The sequence below is a fragment of the Lithobates pipiens genome, unplaced genomic scaffold, assembly GCF_037356315.1.
Source record: "Lithobates pipiens isolate NorthernLeopardFrog02 unplaced genomic scaffold, aLitPip1_a1.2 Scaffold_13, whole genome shotgun sequence".
Classification (NCBI taxonomy): domain Eukaryota; kingdom Metazoa; phylum Chordata; class Amphibia; order Anura; family Ranidae; genus Lithobates; species Lithobates pipiens.
In genome coordinates this window covers 140,228,812-140,245,983 of record NW_027507718.1, presented here as the reverse complement: position 1 = coordinate 140,245,983, position 17,172 = coordinate 140,228,812, and the positions used below count along the sequence as shown (strand labels likewise).

The window sequence follows — 17,172 nt, the reverse complement described above, 5'->3', positions numbered from 1 at the left end:
TAAATTATCCAGATATGTTATTGTAATATCATGTCTGTATTGTTGAATTTAATGGAAACAATTATTTGTAATAATAAAAACCTTTTTTGTATATGTGGGATTTTTCCTCACCCAGATCTATCAGAGAAAAACTTAGTTTTCCCCTCCCCCTTTCCCTCCTCTCCCCTCCCCCTCCCCTTTTTGTTTTCATTCCCTGTGTTTTTTTGTCATTGTGGAGTCCCTGTTTGGTATCTCCCCCCCAGCGGACATGTGCTCCTCCTGGCCTGTGGGCGGGATTTTCTCCCCCATGGCTTGCAGGTCGTAGGACAGTGACACCGGAGGTTCCGTTGTCTAATTGTTCCTTCCTGCGCACTTCCGTTGCGGCGCTACCCTATGCCGCACATGCGCAGTGTGGAGCCTCACGGGACGCTCGTTGGGGATCCCATAAAACAGCGGTCTTCTAGACCGCTGTGTTTGGGCAGGTGTTAGCGTAGGACTGGCAGTTTTGTTTCGGTTATTTGCATCTGTCAGGTAATATGTCGATTGTTATCTGGATTCTTCAAATATTTGTTGCCATTGCGTGGGGCAGATGTGTATACATGCCTTTCCTTTGTCTCTGATGTAGGCGCAGCGGTGCCTTATTCCTAACCAACATAGTGAATTGCCTACAGGTTCAAACTATTGAACAGGCGATAGTGTAGGACGGGTGGTTTTGCCCTGTTTATGTATATCCGCCAGGTAATATATTGACTTTATCTAGATTGTTTAAATACGTGTTACCATTATATGAAATGGACGTATACATATATCTTTCTTTTATTTTTGACATAGACGCAACAATATTTTATCCTTACCCAACATACTGAATCGCTTGCAGGTTCAATTTATTGCTTATACCATCAAACTTTTGCGTGATACTCCCCTCTGGCTATCACATATACCTTCATACATTGTGATTGGTAAGCCCTTATTATTATCTGACGGAGGGAGTTCTTTGCGTGGGTTGGGCGGGGGTTTGTTTTTGGGGAGGGGGGTTTGGGTGTGTTTGGCCCCCCTCCTTTTCCGTTTTTTTTCCCTCCCCCCTCCCCTCCCCCCCTTTTCCTCTCTCCCCCCTTTTCCTTTATTTACCATTTTTTACTTATCATTAATTGGCTTAATATTTCATTTTTACTAGAGCTATACGCATTTCATCCCCCATGTCCGCCGGAGGGGGAATATAAAAGGGCCCACTTACCTGATATTTGTTTTTATCTTACCTTTCTTTGAGCCTCTGGGTGAGTAAATGTCCTCATATTCCCCCTATTTCTATTCTATACAATTATTGGTTGAACAATGTTCTATTTTTCTATCTATATGAATTTGTTGATTGTTAACGAATTGTATGTTATTTATTATTATTTATATAGATATCCTTCTGAAGAAGCGGATGAGACCTTTTTGTACGCCACCAGAACTGAACTCTTTTATGAGTATCTGTATATGTTAAAGACACTGGGGTGTATTATGATTTTATTTATGATACCTTGTATTTTGTCCTTTTTGTATTTATTAAATGTGTTAAATTTTATTATTATTTACTTTTTTCTTTCTTTCTATACATTAAGTACCGGTATAGTCCAAACATCAATTATTGGTCTGGGTTGGTTATAAGAAGTACTCCAATACCCCCATACCAAAAACTCTATTCTCTAAAAATTTCTGGATGATGGTACATCATATTTTGTTTATATTCATCTGAGGCTATACTCTTAACTTCTCTAGAATATAAAGTAGTCTCACCATCAAACACTAGTAAATGTATGTTCTCAATATAATTGTGCTCAAATAGCTGAAAATCACACAGATGGTATCACCTACTGAAAGCTTGCATTAGACTCAGTAGCACATGCTGAAAAGAGGCGAATGCCTATTAGTAGTGATGGACGAACTTCCGACGGGACGTTTCGCGAACGCGAAACGCGAACGGACACAAACGTTCGCGAAAACGACCGTTCGCCGCGGGCTCCATTGACTTCAATGGGAGGCGAATTTCGCAAACCTTTAGGTCGAATTTGCGGCCACGGGGTAATTATTAGGGGGTAGCACGTAGTCCCACCACCTGGACAATAGCATAATACATGTATGAGGTGAATTTGGGATCGATAACTACAAGCATTTTTTTTTTATTTGGGAAATTGTTCTGACAATTCAGGACTATGGAGCTAATGAAGGCAATGGAGGAGAGGGAAGGTCAGGGACCAGGGTAGGCAAACAAGAGGGTGCAGGAGATACAGAGCACTGACAGCAGCACCGTAATACAGAGCACTGACATCAGCACCGTGACATACAGCGCTGACAGCAGCTCCGTGACATACAGCGCTGACAGCAGCTCCGTGACATACAGCGCTGACAGCAGCTCCGTGACATACAGCGCTGACAGCAGCTCCGTGACATACAGCGCTGACAGCAGCTCCGTGACATACAGCGCTGACAGCAGCACCGTGACATACAGCGCTGACAGCAGCTCCGTGACATACAGCGCTGACAGCAGCTCCGTGACATACAGCGCTGACAGCAGCTCCGTGACATACAGCACTGACAGCAGCTCCGTGACATACAGCGCTGACAGCAGCTCCGTGACATACAGCGCTGACAGCAGCACCGTGACATACAGCGCTGACAGCAGCTCCGTGACATACAGCGCTGACAGCAGCTCCGTGACATACAGCGCTGACAGCAGCTCCGTGACATACAGCACTGACAGCAGCTCCGTGACATACAGCGCTGACAGCAGCTCCGTGACATACAGCGCTGACAGCAGCACCGTGACATACAGCGCTGACAGCAGCTCCGTGACATACAGCGCTGACAGCAGCTCCGTGACATACAGCGCTGACAGCAGCTCCGTGACATACAGCGCTGACAGCAGCTCCGTGACATACAGCGCTGACAGCAGCTCCGTGACATACAGCGCTGACAGCAGCTCCGTGACATACAGCGCTGACAGCAGCTCCGTGACATACAGCGCTGACAGCAGCTCCGTGACATACAGCGCTGACAGCAGCACCGTAAGCAGCCCCAGGAGGAAGTCAGCACAGCACAGGGATGGTGTGATCCCCTCATAATAAGAACCCCCAGGAGGAAGTCAGCACAGCACAGGGATGGTGGGAGCCCCTCATAATAAGAACCCCCAGGAGGAAGTCAGCACAGCACAGGGATGGTGGGAGCCCCTCATAATAAGAACACCCAGGAGGAAGTCAGCACAGCACAGGGATGGTGGGAACCCCTCATAATAAGCAGCCCCAGTAGAAATATGACACCGCTCAACCTCTTCAAAGAGGAGGGTAGGGGCATATAGTACGGTGTGCTTTTTTGGGTCAGGGAAGTGAGCCAAATGAATTAAGAAGGTCTGTGTGCTTGATTCCAAAAATTGTTTATAGACATATACATGGTCTACTGATCACATGTGTTGAATTCCTCCGAGATCCATGCCTCATTCATTTTTAGAAATGTGAGGTAGTTAACACTGTCGTGAGCTAGGCGAGTACGCTTATCGGTCACAATCCCCCCTGCTGCGCTGAACGTCCTTTCGGACAGGACACTGGATGAGGGGCAAGCCAACAGTTCGATTGCAAATTGGGCAAGCTCTGGCCAGAGGTCAAGCCTGCCCACCCAGTAGTCTAGGGGTTCATCACTCCTCAGAGCGTCCACATCGGCCGTTAACCCAATGTAGTCGGACACCTGACGGTCTAGGCGTTCCCTGATGCTGGATCCGGATGACACCTGTCGATGGGTCGGCTGAAAGAATGACCTCATATCCGAAGTCACCAACACATCTTCAAACCGGCCTCTTCTTGCAGGCGCTGTTGGATTGGTACCCGCAAATCCTTCTCTGGGAGTGGGAATTGCTCCTCTGCCAGCGCACGCAAAAGCAGAATGCAGCATTTCTCGAAGCAAGGCCTGGAAGTGCTGCATTCTGACAGCCCTCTGCGACGGCGGTAACATTTCCGCCATTTTGTGTTTGTACCGGGGATCTAAGTACGTTGCCACCCAGTACTGGTCCTTGACCCTCATGCTTTTTATACGGGGGTCCCTATTAAAACACTGGAGCATGAAGGCCCCCATTTGCACTCAAGCGGAAGGTATGTGGTGGTGGTGGTGTTGTTGGTGGTAGTGTCTTTGGGGGTGCACATAGCAGAGAGTGAAGAAGAGGGTGCAGATCGAGAGGATGAGGAGGGTGCAGAAGAATAAGGCTGAGTGAGCCACTCAACCAAGTCTGGTGCGTCCTTTAAAGTAATTGAACGCACCTTCTGCAACTTCCCACTTTGGCTCAAGGCTGTTGCTCCTGCCCTACCCCTACCACCCCTGCGGAAGGGCCTGCCTCTTCCTCTGCCTGTCATTTTTTAAATCACCCTGTGACAAAACTCTTAGTCCCTATACCGCTGAAGGACTGCTGCAGTATAGGGCAGCGGTCAGCAGTAGTGCACGTCAACCCTATGTATTGTGGACCGATAGCGGTCCTTACAGAACAGCAGACTGTACTGCACTCAGGCCTATGTACCGTAGCACCCTATACCAAGTTACCAGTCCTTATAAAAACTTTTGTGGACCAAGCAGGTTGTGTGTTAGTGATTAGCAGACTGTACGTCAGTCCCTATACCAATGAAGGACTGCTGCAGTATAGGGCAGCGGTCAGCAGTAGTGCACGGCAACCCTATGTATTGTGGACCGATAGCGGTCCTTACAGAACAGCAGACTGTACTGCACTCAGGCCTATGTACCGTAGCACCCTATACCAAGTTACCAGTCCTTATAAAAACTTTTGTGGACCAAGCAGGTTGTGTGTTAGTGATTAGCAGACTGTACGTCAGTCCCTATACCAATGAAGGACTGCTGCAGTATAGGGCAGCGGTCAGCAGTAGTGCACGGCAACCCTATGTATTGTGGACCGATAGCGGTCCTTACAGAACAGCAGACTGTACTGCACTCAGGCCTATGTACCGTAGCACCCTATACCAAGTTACCAGTCCTTATAAGAACTTTTGTGGACCAAGCAGGTTGTGTGTTAGTGATTAGCAGACTGTACGTCAGTCCCTATACCAATGAAGGACTGCTGCAGTATAGGGCAGCGGTCAGCAGTAGTGCACGGCAACCCTATGTATTGTGGACCGATAGCGGTCCTTACAGAACAGCAGACTGTACTGCACTCAGGCCTATGTACCGTAGCACCCTATACCAAGTTACCAGTCCTTATAAAAACTTTTGTGGACCAAGCAGGTTGTGTGTTAGTGATTAGCAGACTGTACGTCAGTCCCTATACCAATGAAGGACTGCTGCAGTATAGGGCAGCGGTCAGCAGTAGTGCACGGCAACCCTATGTATTGTGGACCGATAGCGGTCCTTACAGAACAGCAGACTGTAACGCACTCAGGCCTATGTACCGTAGCACCCTATACCAAGTTACCAGTCCTTATAAGAACTTTTGTGGACCAAGCAGGTTGTGTGTTAGTGATTAGCAGACTGTACGTCAGTCCCTATACCAATGAAGGACTGCTGCAGTATAGGGCAGCGGTCAGCAGTAGTGCACGGCAACCCTATGTATTGTGGACCGATAGCGGTCCTTACAGAACAGCAGACTGTACTGCACTCAGGCCTATGTACCGTAGCACCCTATACCAAGTTACCAGTCCTTATAAAAACTTTTGTGGACCAAGCAGGTTGTGTGTTAGTGTTTAGCAGACTGTGCGTCAGTCCCTATACCGCTGAAGGACTGCTGCAGTATAGGGCAGCGGTCAGCAGTAGTGCACGGCAACCCTATGTATTGTGGACCGATAGCGGTCCTTACAGAACAGCAGACTGTAACGCACTCAGGCCTATGTACCGTAGCACCCTATACCAAGTTACCAGTCCTTATAAGAACTTTTGTGGACCAAGCAGGTTGTGTGTTAGTGATTAGCAGACTGTACGTCAGTCCCTATACCAATGAAGGACTGCTGCAGTATAGGGCAGCGGTCAGCAGTAGTGCACGGCAACCCTATGTATTGTGGACCGATAGCGGTCCTTACAGAACAGCAGACTGTACTGCACTCAGGCCTATGTACCGTAGCACCCTATACCAAGTTACCAGTCCTTATAAGAACTTTTGTGGACCAAGCAGGTTGTGTATTAGTGTTTAGCAGACTGTGCGTCAGTCCCTATACCGCTGAAGGACTGCTGCAGTATAGGGCAGCGGTCAGCAGTAGTGCACGGCAACCCTATGTATTGTGGACCGATAGCAGTCCTTACAGAACAGCAGACTGTACTGCACTCAGGCCTATGTACCGTAGCACCCTATACCAAGTTACCAGTCCTTATAAGAACTTTTGTGGACCAAGCAGGTTGTGTGTTAGTGTTTAGCAGACTGTGCGTCAGTCCCTATACCGCTGAAGGACTGCTGCAGTATAGGGCAGCGGTCAGCAGTAGTGCACGTCAACCCTATGTATTGTGGACCGATAGCGGTCCTTACAGAACAGCAGACTGTAACGCACTCAGGCCTATGTACCGTAGCACCCTATACCAAGTTACCAGTCCTTATAAGAACTTTTGTGGACCAAGCAGGTTGTGTATTAGTGTTTAGCAGACTGTGCGTCAGTCCCTATACCGCTGAAGGACTGCTGCAGTATAGGGCAGCGGTCAGCAGTAGTGCACGGCAACCCTATCTATTGTGGACCGATAGCGGTCCTTACAGAACAGCAGACTGTACCGCACCCAAGCCTATGTACCGTAGCACCCTAGACAGACCAAGTTACCAGTCCTGATAAAGAGCTTTGTGGAACAAGTGAGTTGTGAATGATTAGCAGACTGCAGCAGAAGGGCAGCAGTCAAGTATAATATTCTTTCTATATTTGGAAGAAAGAATATTATACGTGTACAAGCCTATTACCGTACCACTGATACCAGTCCTGAAAAGAACCTTTGTGGAACTAATAGTAACAGCAAGTCTTTAAAATTATCCTCACTGCCTGACACACTGCTTCCTGCCTGTCCCTATACAAATTGGCAAAAAAGAGTAGGCTGGAACGATTAGCTGGAACAGCTCTTTTGTGGACCTGATAGTAACAGCTAATGATGATGATGATGATGATGATGAAGAAAGACTAATCTGGCTGAGCTGTCCCTAAAATAGCAGCATACAGCGCTCTGTCCCTTTATCTAAACTGACAAAAGAAACTCAGGCTGCTGACCTAACACCTATACCAGTCCTGAAAAGAACTTTTGTGTACCAAATAGCTAGCGTTTTCTCTGTCCCTACTCCACACAGGATCCTTTCCCTACAGTGACAGAAGAAAGAATGTAAAATGGCCACCGGATCGGGTGTATTTATAGGTTAGGGGGAATGTCCAAGTGTCCATGAGCTGTCATGTCTCAATTGGTTGTCCTGTAACACATGATAAACGTGTCACGAAAGGTTAAAGTTCTTGTATACATTAAACACGTAAGTCCGCCGGGGCGAACGACGGAAAAAGGCGTTCGAACCCGCGGACGGCGAAAGTCGGAAATTCGCCGCGAAACGACCGCCGGGCGAACCGTTCGGCCATCACTACCTATTAGCCAATGCCACATCAGCATGAGCATGGTTGTTACTATAATATTAATGCCTGAAATGCAAAACATTATTGTATAGAATCAAACATTAGTAAATATATTTTCTCTGTAGGTATGTGTTCATCTCTGTAGCATAGCAGTATGCCCTGCTGCCTTCAAAGGTTCAATCCATGAGTTCAAATCGCACTGACAGCATCACCTCCTCAAAGTGTGCATTGTACTCAGCAGCATAATTAGCCAATGCACATCAGTTTGGTTTATTCCAGATTTTAACTCTTCAAATGCATGCAATGATATGTACTTATTCAATAATATTATGTCATGGAATTCCAAAATTCAAGGAAAAAAAAGGCGTAGGGTCCCCCCCCCCAGTACATACCAGGCACCCAAAATTCACACCAGACCCTTATCTGATCATGCAGCCTGGAGGTCAGGATAGGGGGGGACAAGCGAGCACACTCCCCTTCTGAACTATACCAGGCCACATGCCCCAAAGCATCTTATTCCGATGTTGATGGAGACAAGGGCCTCTTCCCGATAACCCTGGTCAGTGGTTGTCGGTCCGCGGGCAGGGGGTTTATCAGAATCTGGAAATCCCCTTTAACAAGGGGGCTCCCAGATCCTGCCCCATATGTTAATAGGTATGGACTCCTACCCGTTCACCAAAAAAAAGCAGTAAAATGTAAAAAAATCTATAGCTGATTTTTGACAAGTCCTTTATTATTCCGAGCTGTCTTCTTCCCTGAGCTGTCTTCTCTAGACGCTGTCTCTCCCATCTCCATCTTCTCCCCGAGCTGTATTCTCACAGAGCCGTCTCTCCTGCCACCGCCATTTTCTCCATCTGCTGTGTTCTTCCGCACCGCCGGTTACCCGCTAATAAAAAAAAGCTGCTCTTCTTCAGCGGCGGTCTTCCTCCGCTGTTTTATCACCCGTGTGTGGCATCTCTTACATAGCCATGGAGCGGACTCTCTGGGTGACATTATCGGATGGCCACAGAAGACCGCCACAGAAGAAGAGCGGCTTTTTTTATTAGCGGGTAACCGGTTGCGAGGAAGAACACCTCAGCGGGAGAAGATGGCAGTGGCAGGAGAGACAGCTCGGGGAGAAGAAACATCAAACACTAGTAAATGTAATTTCTATGTTAATTGTGCTACGTCCAATAGGCTAGTGGTCAGCACTTCTACCTTGAACAACTCAGTCTTTGAAGGACTCATGGTTTCAAATCCTGCAAAGAGATACTAAAAGATTTATTTGGTGAAAAAAGGCAAATGACTATTAGCCAATTAGCCAAAGCAGCATCTGCTGAAAATAGGTGAATGCCAATTAGCCAATGCTCTTTAATTTGGCTGATTGTATTATATTCAAATGCATGCAATGATATGTAAGTATTCAATACTATTATGCTGTGAAATTCCAAACACCCCACTCTAGCTAACGGGCAGATTACATATCTTCATTTGTTTATTTTAATTTGCTTGTGCACTGAAAAAATAAACACAGCTGCTGGATGGTAGGTCATCTGGTATTTAAACTTGTACCGTGAGTGCTGCGGAAACAGCCGAGTAGACCACTAAGCCATTGTGCTAAGTACAAGACCTGTGTAATAGTGTAGTATGATTAAAGAATGAACATAAACAATTACAGCTTTATAGCCACCTAAATAAAAAAAATAAAAAATACAACATACAACAAATCGGTAACCTAAATGTTGAATACATGTAACTTTACAGAATAGCAGACATTACTATGTAATAATCATTCATAACTGCCTTTGTTAGCAAAAGAATGAAAAAATCTAGGAATACTAATGGCAATATACATCAACAGATGCACACAAAGTAGAGCACATCTCACATAAAAATGTTTCTTTCACATATATGGATCATGGTTACAGTGCAGTGATATATAATAACTTGGGGGAAAAAATATGCATTTGCGTATACGTGGATGCGCAGATTTTCAAATTTACTAATGCTTGTTCATGGCTAATAGCGCTCCTATTTATGCACACATTTGCTTTTTAAACTTTTACTTGGCAAAAATGCGCACTATTATTTGCAATAGTGCCCAGTACTTCCTGGCGTGATAGTAAATGACCCCCTATATGTATGTATATATAAACTTTTTGAATTTGAAGATAGCATCCCAGTGCAGCAACTCACAGGTTCTGATGACAAAATCTGGCCATGTACATGGTAAGAGGGTCCAACCACTGACATCAAATTATGCTGGAAAAATGTTAACTGTATAAGGTGGGAGACAAGCCCACCCCCCCCAAACAAAAGAAAAAAGAAAAGCCATGTTGACAGCATCTCACTGTACTAATTTTCCTGTATTCTGTCTCCTCTCCACTGAAACAAACACTTCTTCTGGCTCCCTTTGCAGAGCTCAGTGCTTTTTCTTATCTGTGGGCTGCTAAACCTAGGTCCCTTAAGGCAGGTAGATGTCTCAATGGCCAGGTGGTGTAGAGGTCTACCATGCTCTGCTAATTAGCTATTGGGATAGCCATCAGTAAGACGGCATGCCTTTGGGTACAATCAGACAATTTTATACACTGTGGTTTCCTTACTAGCAGAGCTCCCAGCTCTTGTAACCTAGAGCGATTCACAGAGACATGAATGAAGCTGTACCTCCTTATAGAACTATAGAGTAGAATAATCAACTTCCAAAATCCATCTGATTATTACTACATGCTATGCTGCAGCAGTTTACCAGAGGGAACAAACAGCATGCTTTTTTTATTAACAGTGTGTTAAAATACTGGGTCTCTATCCTTTAATTGAACATCATTTAATCAAAATAAGAACTTTTGGAATATTTACATTAAGAAAGTCTCAATATAATCAGAAAGTCAATGACTCAGTTTCACTGTATTTACTGTATGCCATCTGAATTTGCTGTCAATAGATGCATGAGCATAAGTTCTACTATTAAACATTTGCCAATCTTGTTTTAAAAGATTGACTCTTTTCCCTAGCTGCTCTTCTGCTGACAAAATGCTATACAATCTGATTGTACAATCATCTTCAGATCTATCAACAACTATTTAATGAAAGTGCCTGCACGATTGGATACACATTGAATGGATTGTTTAGGTTTGTCCTCATATTACATAGTTTTGATACATTTAAAGGAGATTGTACAATCAAATTGTATAGTGTATAACCATCTTTACTGAACTCTAGACATGGGCCGAACACCCCCCTGTTCAGTTTGCAGCAGTACTCCTGAACAGGAGAAACATTCTAATCTGAAAACCCCATTGACGTCTATGGGAGCTGAACAGCAAAAATCCAAAGTGCCCATTTTGAAGGCTTAAATGCAAGTAATTGGCCATAACAGGGGTATGGGGGTCTGGGTACTTCCCTGGGGGACATGCATCAATGCAAACATTTTTTTTTTCAGAAGCAGTGATTTTTTTTGGGGGGGGGGGGTCTCCTTAGTCTGCCTGTAAAGTGGCACATATGTAGCATATACAGAACATGCTGCAGCAAAACTGACATTTCTAAAGAAAAATAAATGAGTCAAATAACATTTAAAATGTCTCGCGTTTGCAATTGCCAGCACCCGGCTACTGAAAAAATAGAGAAAAAAATGGCATGCCCCCCCCACAGTTCAGGCCAGGCCGTTTGGGTCTGGTATTGATTTTAAGGAAAACCACACATCAACATTTTTTTTTAAAAACAGCGTGGGATACCCCCCAAGATTCATATCAGACACTTATCCGGGGATGCAGCCTGGCAGGTCAGAAAAGGGGGGGGGGGGGATGAGCGAGACACCATACCAGGCTACATGCCCTCAACATGGGGGGTGATTTAGGACAGGGGGTCCAAAAAAGTGTACAAAAAAAAATAAAAAAGAAGACACATTTTTGACAAATCCTTTATTAAAAAATAAAAAACAGTGTCCCTCAATGTAAATCCATTGTCAATCACACCCCCTGACAACCTGAAAATAAAAATATAAAATAAAAGCTTCGCCTTCTAGGACCACTTCCCGCCGAAATGCCTCCTCTTCGCTTTGACAGTTGTTATATAGGTAAGAGCAGGGCCACATGGCAACATCACCTGGTGGCCCTGCCGGTGATGTCACAAAGGGGCAGGGCCCCGCCCTAACCTATGTAAGAACTGTCAAAGCCCAGAGGAGGCATTCGGCATGTGGGCATCCCAGAAGGAGGAGAGTTTATTTAAAAAAACAAAATTTGGGTCAGCGGCACACAGCATAATTGATGATGGAGTTACATCAAGGGACAATTTTTTTTTATTTTTAATAAAAGATTTGTCAAAAACTTGTCTTCTGTTTTTACTATCTACCCGATACTCATTCACATGGGGGGGTGGGATCTGCAGGCACCGCTGTTAAAGGGAGCTTCCAGATTCTGATAAGCCCCCCTCCTTCAGACCCCCACAACCACCGGCCCCCTATGTTGAGGGCATGTGGCCTGGTATGGTCCAGAAGGGGCGCTCACTCATCCCCCCTGACCTGCCAGGCTGCATGCCTGGATAAGGGTCTAGGGGAGACATAGATAAGCATTTGGGGGGGGCCATGTCATTTTGCTTAGATTTTATTTTTCAAATTTGGTGTGGGATTCTCCTTAAAATGTATACATGACCCAAACAACCTGGTATAAACTGAAAAGAGTGTATCCCACGGCACTTTTTTAAATTTACCTGTCAGTGGGGAAACCCATTGACAGCTGATGACTGATGATAGGAACGCTGCAGCCGGCTTCCCAGCCCTGTTCCTTAACAACCAGCTTACACTGTGCCCTAATTGGGCAAAGCTTTGCCCAATCAGGGCGCAGAATGCACTGTGCAGTGCTCAGTACATTGCAGGGTGTTTGATGGGGTGAACACCCAGTGAACACCCTGCAAATTTGGATGTTCAGCAAAACAGGTAAATGTTCAGCCCAAACTCATGCTCAAGCAGTTCGCCCAACACTACTGAACTCCTGCTAAGAGCTGAAGAGACTGTAGCAACAAATGGTAACACTCATGGTAAAATAGGTTAATATAAAATTCACAGCTGACCTATATATGGATCAATCCCTTTAAACATTTAATAGTTTAAACTCCATACTTGTAGCAGATATAATAGACATGATGCTGATCTGTAGTAGTGGCTGTTTTTTTGGGGAGCAGTGATTTTAATAATGCTTAAATTGAAAAAATAAAAATGAAATATTCCTTTAAATGTCGTGCCTGGGGGGTGTCCTTAGTATGCCTGTAAAGTAGAGCATTTTTCCTGTATTTAGAACAATACCACAGCAAAATGTAATTTCTAAAGGAAAAAATAATAATAATAATTTAAAACTACTGGTGTAATGTATTGTCGGCCCTGGCAATAAAGAGAAAAATCATTGAAAAAAATGGCATGGGTTCCCCTCCAGTCCATTACCAGGCCTTTTGGGTCTGGTATGGTTATTAAGGGGAACCCCGCTACCAAATAAAAAAAAAATTTAAAAAAATTAAGTGGCGGCCCCCCCTAAAATCCATACCAGGCCCTTCAGGGATAGGGGTCAGCCCACAAAATCCATACCAGGCCCTTCAGGTCTGGTATGGATTTTAAGGGGAACCCCAAAGCAAAATGTATTTTAAAAAGGTGTAAGGGGCCCAACAAAATCCATACCAGACCCTTATCCAAGCACGCAACCTGGCAGGCCTCAGGAAAAAGGGGGCTCTCTTGCCCCCCCCCCCTGAACCATACCAGGGCACATGCCCTCAACATGGGCTGTGTGGACTATTCCCAGGGAATCAGGGACACTGCACCTCCACATCCCCTATGGCGGCGAACGTCTCCTGCACTCGCAAGCCTTGTTCATCCATACATGATGCTGAGGACCAGCTTATCCCCCCCCCCCGTGGGTATATTCTGGAGTCCAGTACGGAGCCATCTCTCATTCTCAGTCCTGTTTGCAACCACAGCTGCACCCCCACAAGGGGAAGATTCTAACCTTCTCAGAACTGTATATTTCACTCAGGTAACTTTTGGCATTATTTAACTTAGATTTCACTTCAGCATACATTATCCCACATGTTATAACCCTAGTGCACTCCGGCTCATCCCTAATTGTGTTTAAGCATCTAGCTATACCTTTGCATCTACCATCTGAAAAATACAGCAGTAGATCCTCTAATGTAATCAGGTTCAGTTTATCCACTAATATAATCTACAGGTCTGCACCACAGAAATAATAATTAAACCTATAACTGTGTAGCTACTATCATTACAGTATAACAAATATACTGTAATAAATTAAAATGTAAAATAAATTTGTGACAGTGCTATTATCTCTGTGTCATGAATCAAAAATTGTGTCCACTCTATTTATTGGATGTGGATCATTCAACGCAGTTACTGCCTTGCTCACAGTCTTTGGATCATGCTGGAGCTGGCATGGCTTAAAGCTATATTGTATAGTATATTGAATATATTGAGTTATTCTTCCTGAGTGTCTTGTTTGACACTCATACTATGTAAGTGCAATATTTTATGATTTTTTTTTTTTTTTTTTTTATAAAAAGGAGGGTTTTATGCAATGTAGCTTCTCTTTGTTTTTATTCGGGTTCTCCATTGAGGATTACCTTATAGCTGAGTAAATTGGCATATGTGTGTGAAATCCTTTGGCAGCAAGAGGTGAGCTGATCCTTAGATGATATAGTAATAAAGATTGATTCAATTGTTTCAATTGCTCCCTCTCGTGAATTGCTAGATTGAGGTGACACAAGGGTATGAATACTGTGGATGAAAATGAGGTATTGTTGAACAGATGGAGATATATGCACTTTTTTGGAGCACAAGACACATTATATGATACACTTTATTTGATGTATGGAGGAGCACGGGATACTTTATAAAGATTTATGTACTTTGAGATCACATGATTTTTATAGAAATATATATTGTAATATATAGCTGGATGTATGGCCATTTGTTTGTGACAAACATGAATTCATGACACAGTTGTTTATTAAAGTGGGGACATTTTTTTGTATTCAAGACACAGAGATAGTAGCACTATATATATATATATATATATATATATATATATATATATATATATATATATATATATATATATATATATATATATATATATTTTTTTTTTTTTTTAAGTTTAATTCAATTTATCCACTAGAGAGATATATAGCATAAGCTGGCCTTACACTATATACAATATCCTTTAGAATTGCCAAAACTAATTAATTTAAGGACAAACCTAAACAATTCATTCAACTAATATTTTATCAGAGAGGCCGTTGTACTACAAAGTTGATATTAGCCTTAAATTAGATTGTACAATCACAATGCATTGTGTATAATCAACCTAACAAGGCTTCTATGACAGGAATGGACATTTTATTTTTATGATAATTTATTACACAGAGAACACGACATTTTGTTTTTTTTTATAGAGTTTTGCGATTTATTGTTGTTCATCAGTTTAGGATCCAGGACAATTTTCTAATTTTGCACAATGAACCCGTAGTCTCTCACACACAGAATCTCTGTGTTAACACATATTCATTTAGCATTTCTTACCTATGTAGAAATTGGTGACCGTCCTCATCTGCTTGTGTTTGGAGATAACATAGATAACCAAAGTGTTCCCGGCAAGACCAATGACCATCAATATGGCAAAAAAGAGAGGTACGAGCCAGGCATCCACTAATTTCGGTGGTTTAGGGGGGTCGCCTATGTCCTCAGAGATGTTCATGCATGGGTACAGCATAAGCCCCATACAGGAGTCATTATATAAGAGGGCAGAATAGTTCTCCATGCTAAGACTGGCGGAGAAATCCCCTCTTATGGCACTGGTGACAGCTCACCCGAGGGATGCACCCACGCGCAATGCAAAGGTTCTGGAGCTCCTTCTTTCGACTTTCAAAAGGCTCCTTTTAATTCCGTTTTCAAAGAGTTAAACTATAGGAAGATTTAAAATCCAGTTCTCATACCAATGAATGAAAGCGATAGTATAGCATTGACAGGCTTCATGCAACCGAATGGTTTTACAAAAGAAGGCTGAGCGATACACACAAAAGCAATAGATGTTTTTGGAATCTCAACCATTGCCAGGTTAATAAAAGTAAAGTTTGTGTTTGGCAGCAGAGGGTTGCATTTGGGATTTAGCGTTTCTGGTCCGGAGCTGGCCATTCAGCACCACAAAATCCTGCCCGTTCTAGTCCGGAGCTGTCCTTTCAGCACCACAAAATCCTGCCCGTTCTAGTCCGGAGCTGTCCTTTCAGCACCACAAAATCCTGCCCGTTCTAGTCCGGAGCTGTCCTTTCAGCACCACAAAATCCTGCCCGTTCTAGTCCGGAGCTGTCCCTTCAGCACCACACAATGCGTCTTCAGCCAGAATTGGCAGAACAGTCTGAAGCCAGCAAAAGAGCTTTCTAAAGACATATGTAGGGACGTCAGCAGCTGCTTCCAATACCAGAGATGCTACAAAACATACAATATAATGACTGCACAATTACAACATATATTTCAAGCACTTTGACATAGAAGACATCGTGGGAATGTAGACGCAGTAGGCTTTCAAGCCTACAGGGAGAACACATCATTTTTATCTTTCAAACCAAGTTTTTTAAAAAATATCATATTGTGCTTTAGGGATATGTAGTTCTCAGCTTGAATCTGTTCCGGATGCCCTTTCAGTACCGGAAGGGACTCTCAGGAGCTGAATTTTCTGAATTAATAAGAGATACATGTGATATTTTGAAAGAAATATTTTATCAGTGATTACTGATGGTTCCTGAGGAAACATATCAACTCTAAAGCAATGTCTAGGGTATTTGTGAATAGAATACACCTAAATAAATGGAACATACATAGGTGTGCGCCAGGTGTGTGGGTACACCCTAATCACTATGTGTGATGCCGTTCCCCCTACTGCCCAGGACACCCCCTGTTGGCCCCTTACTGCGCAGTGCTGCTGGCTTCTTTCCTCTCCCCTCCACTGCTGTGGGGTATGTTTCAGGATAGGGGGCGGGAAAGGGCTAGTAAGTATCTTTTCTAACTTACTCACTGTGTTCATTCATAACTGAGGCATAGTAAATGGTGCTTAATATGCTTCAGTTTGTGAATGAACAGGAGGCTCAGCACAGAGCACTTCCCATTCATTCACTGCCTCATGCAGCTGAGGCTGAAGAGAATGGCATGTGTGTTTGGGGTGCACACCCTAATGCAATAGGCTGCTCACACCTATGAGAACATGCCCAGGCAGTGTCTAGAGTATTTATGATATGAATATAACACAAATTAGTGAAAAGAATATGCCCAAGTAGTGTCTATGGTATTTGTAAATAGAATACACCTAAATTAATGAAATATGATTAAGCAATGTCTTGTGAATAGGATATGGCTAAATGAGAGAATCATTTTCTCAATAATTTTTAATCATAAATATGGAAAAGTCAGGAAAACAGGGGAACCTAGCACAAAGAGTTTTATATTTATCGGTCATAGCAGAGTTAAAGTAGAACTCTAGCCAAAAACGTTACTTTGTTTTGCATAGACTAGGGAAGCAATAGAACCACTGCTGTGTCACTGAAAGAGGAAGTGAGAAGAATTTCTTCAATGAGGTCACTGAAACAATAAAAGCCCCTGGCAGCAGGGAAAGGATTA

At 43.7% G+C, this 17,172-nt stretch overlaps 1 protein-coding gene across 1 annotated transcript in view; it reads right to left on the bottom strand.

Annotated features, from left to right (window-relative positions):
• The window catches only part of KISS1R (KISS1 receptor), a 235,098-nt gene extending 219,745 nt beyond the window's left edge, over positions 1-15,353 (bottom strand). The window contains exon 1 of the mRNA XM_077475650.1: positions 15,085-15,353. Within this exon, the coding sequence (XP_077331776.1) occupies positions 15,085-15,322 (238 nt within the window). The 5' untranslated portion in view covers positions 15,323-15,353. The remainder of the gene's footprint in view (positions 1-15,084) is intronic.
• Between the last annotated feature and the right edge of the window lie 1,819 nt (positions 15,354-17,172).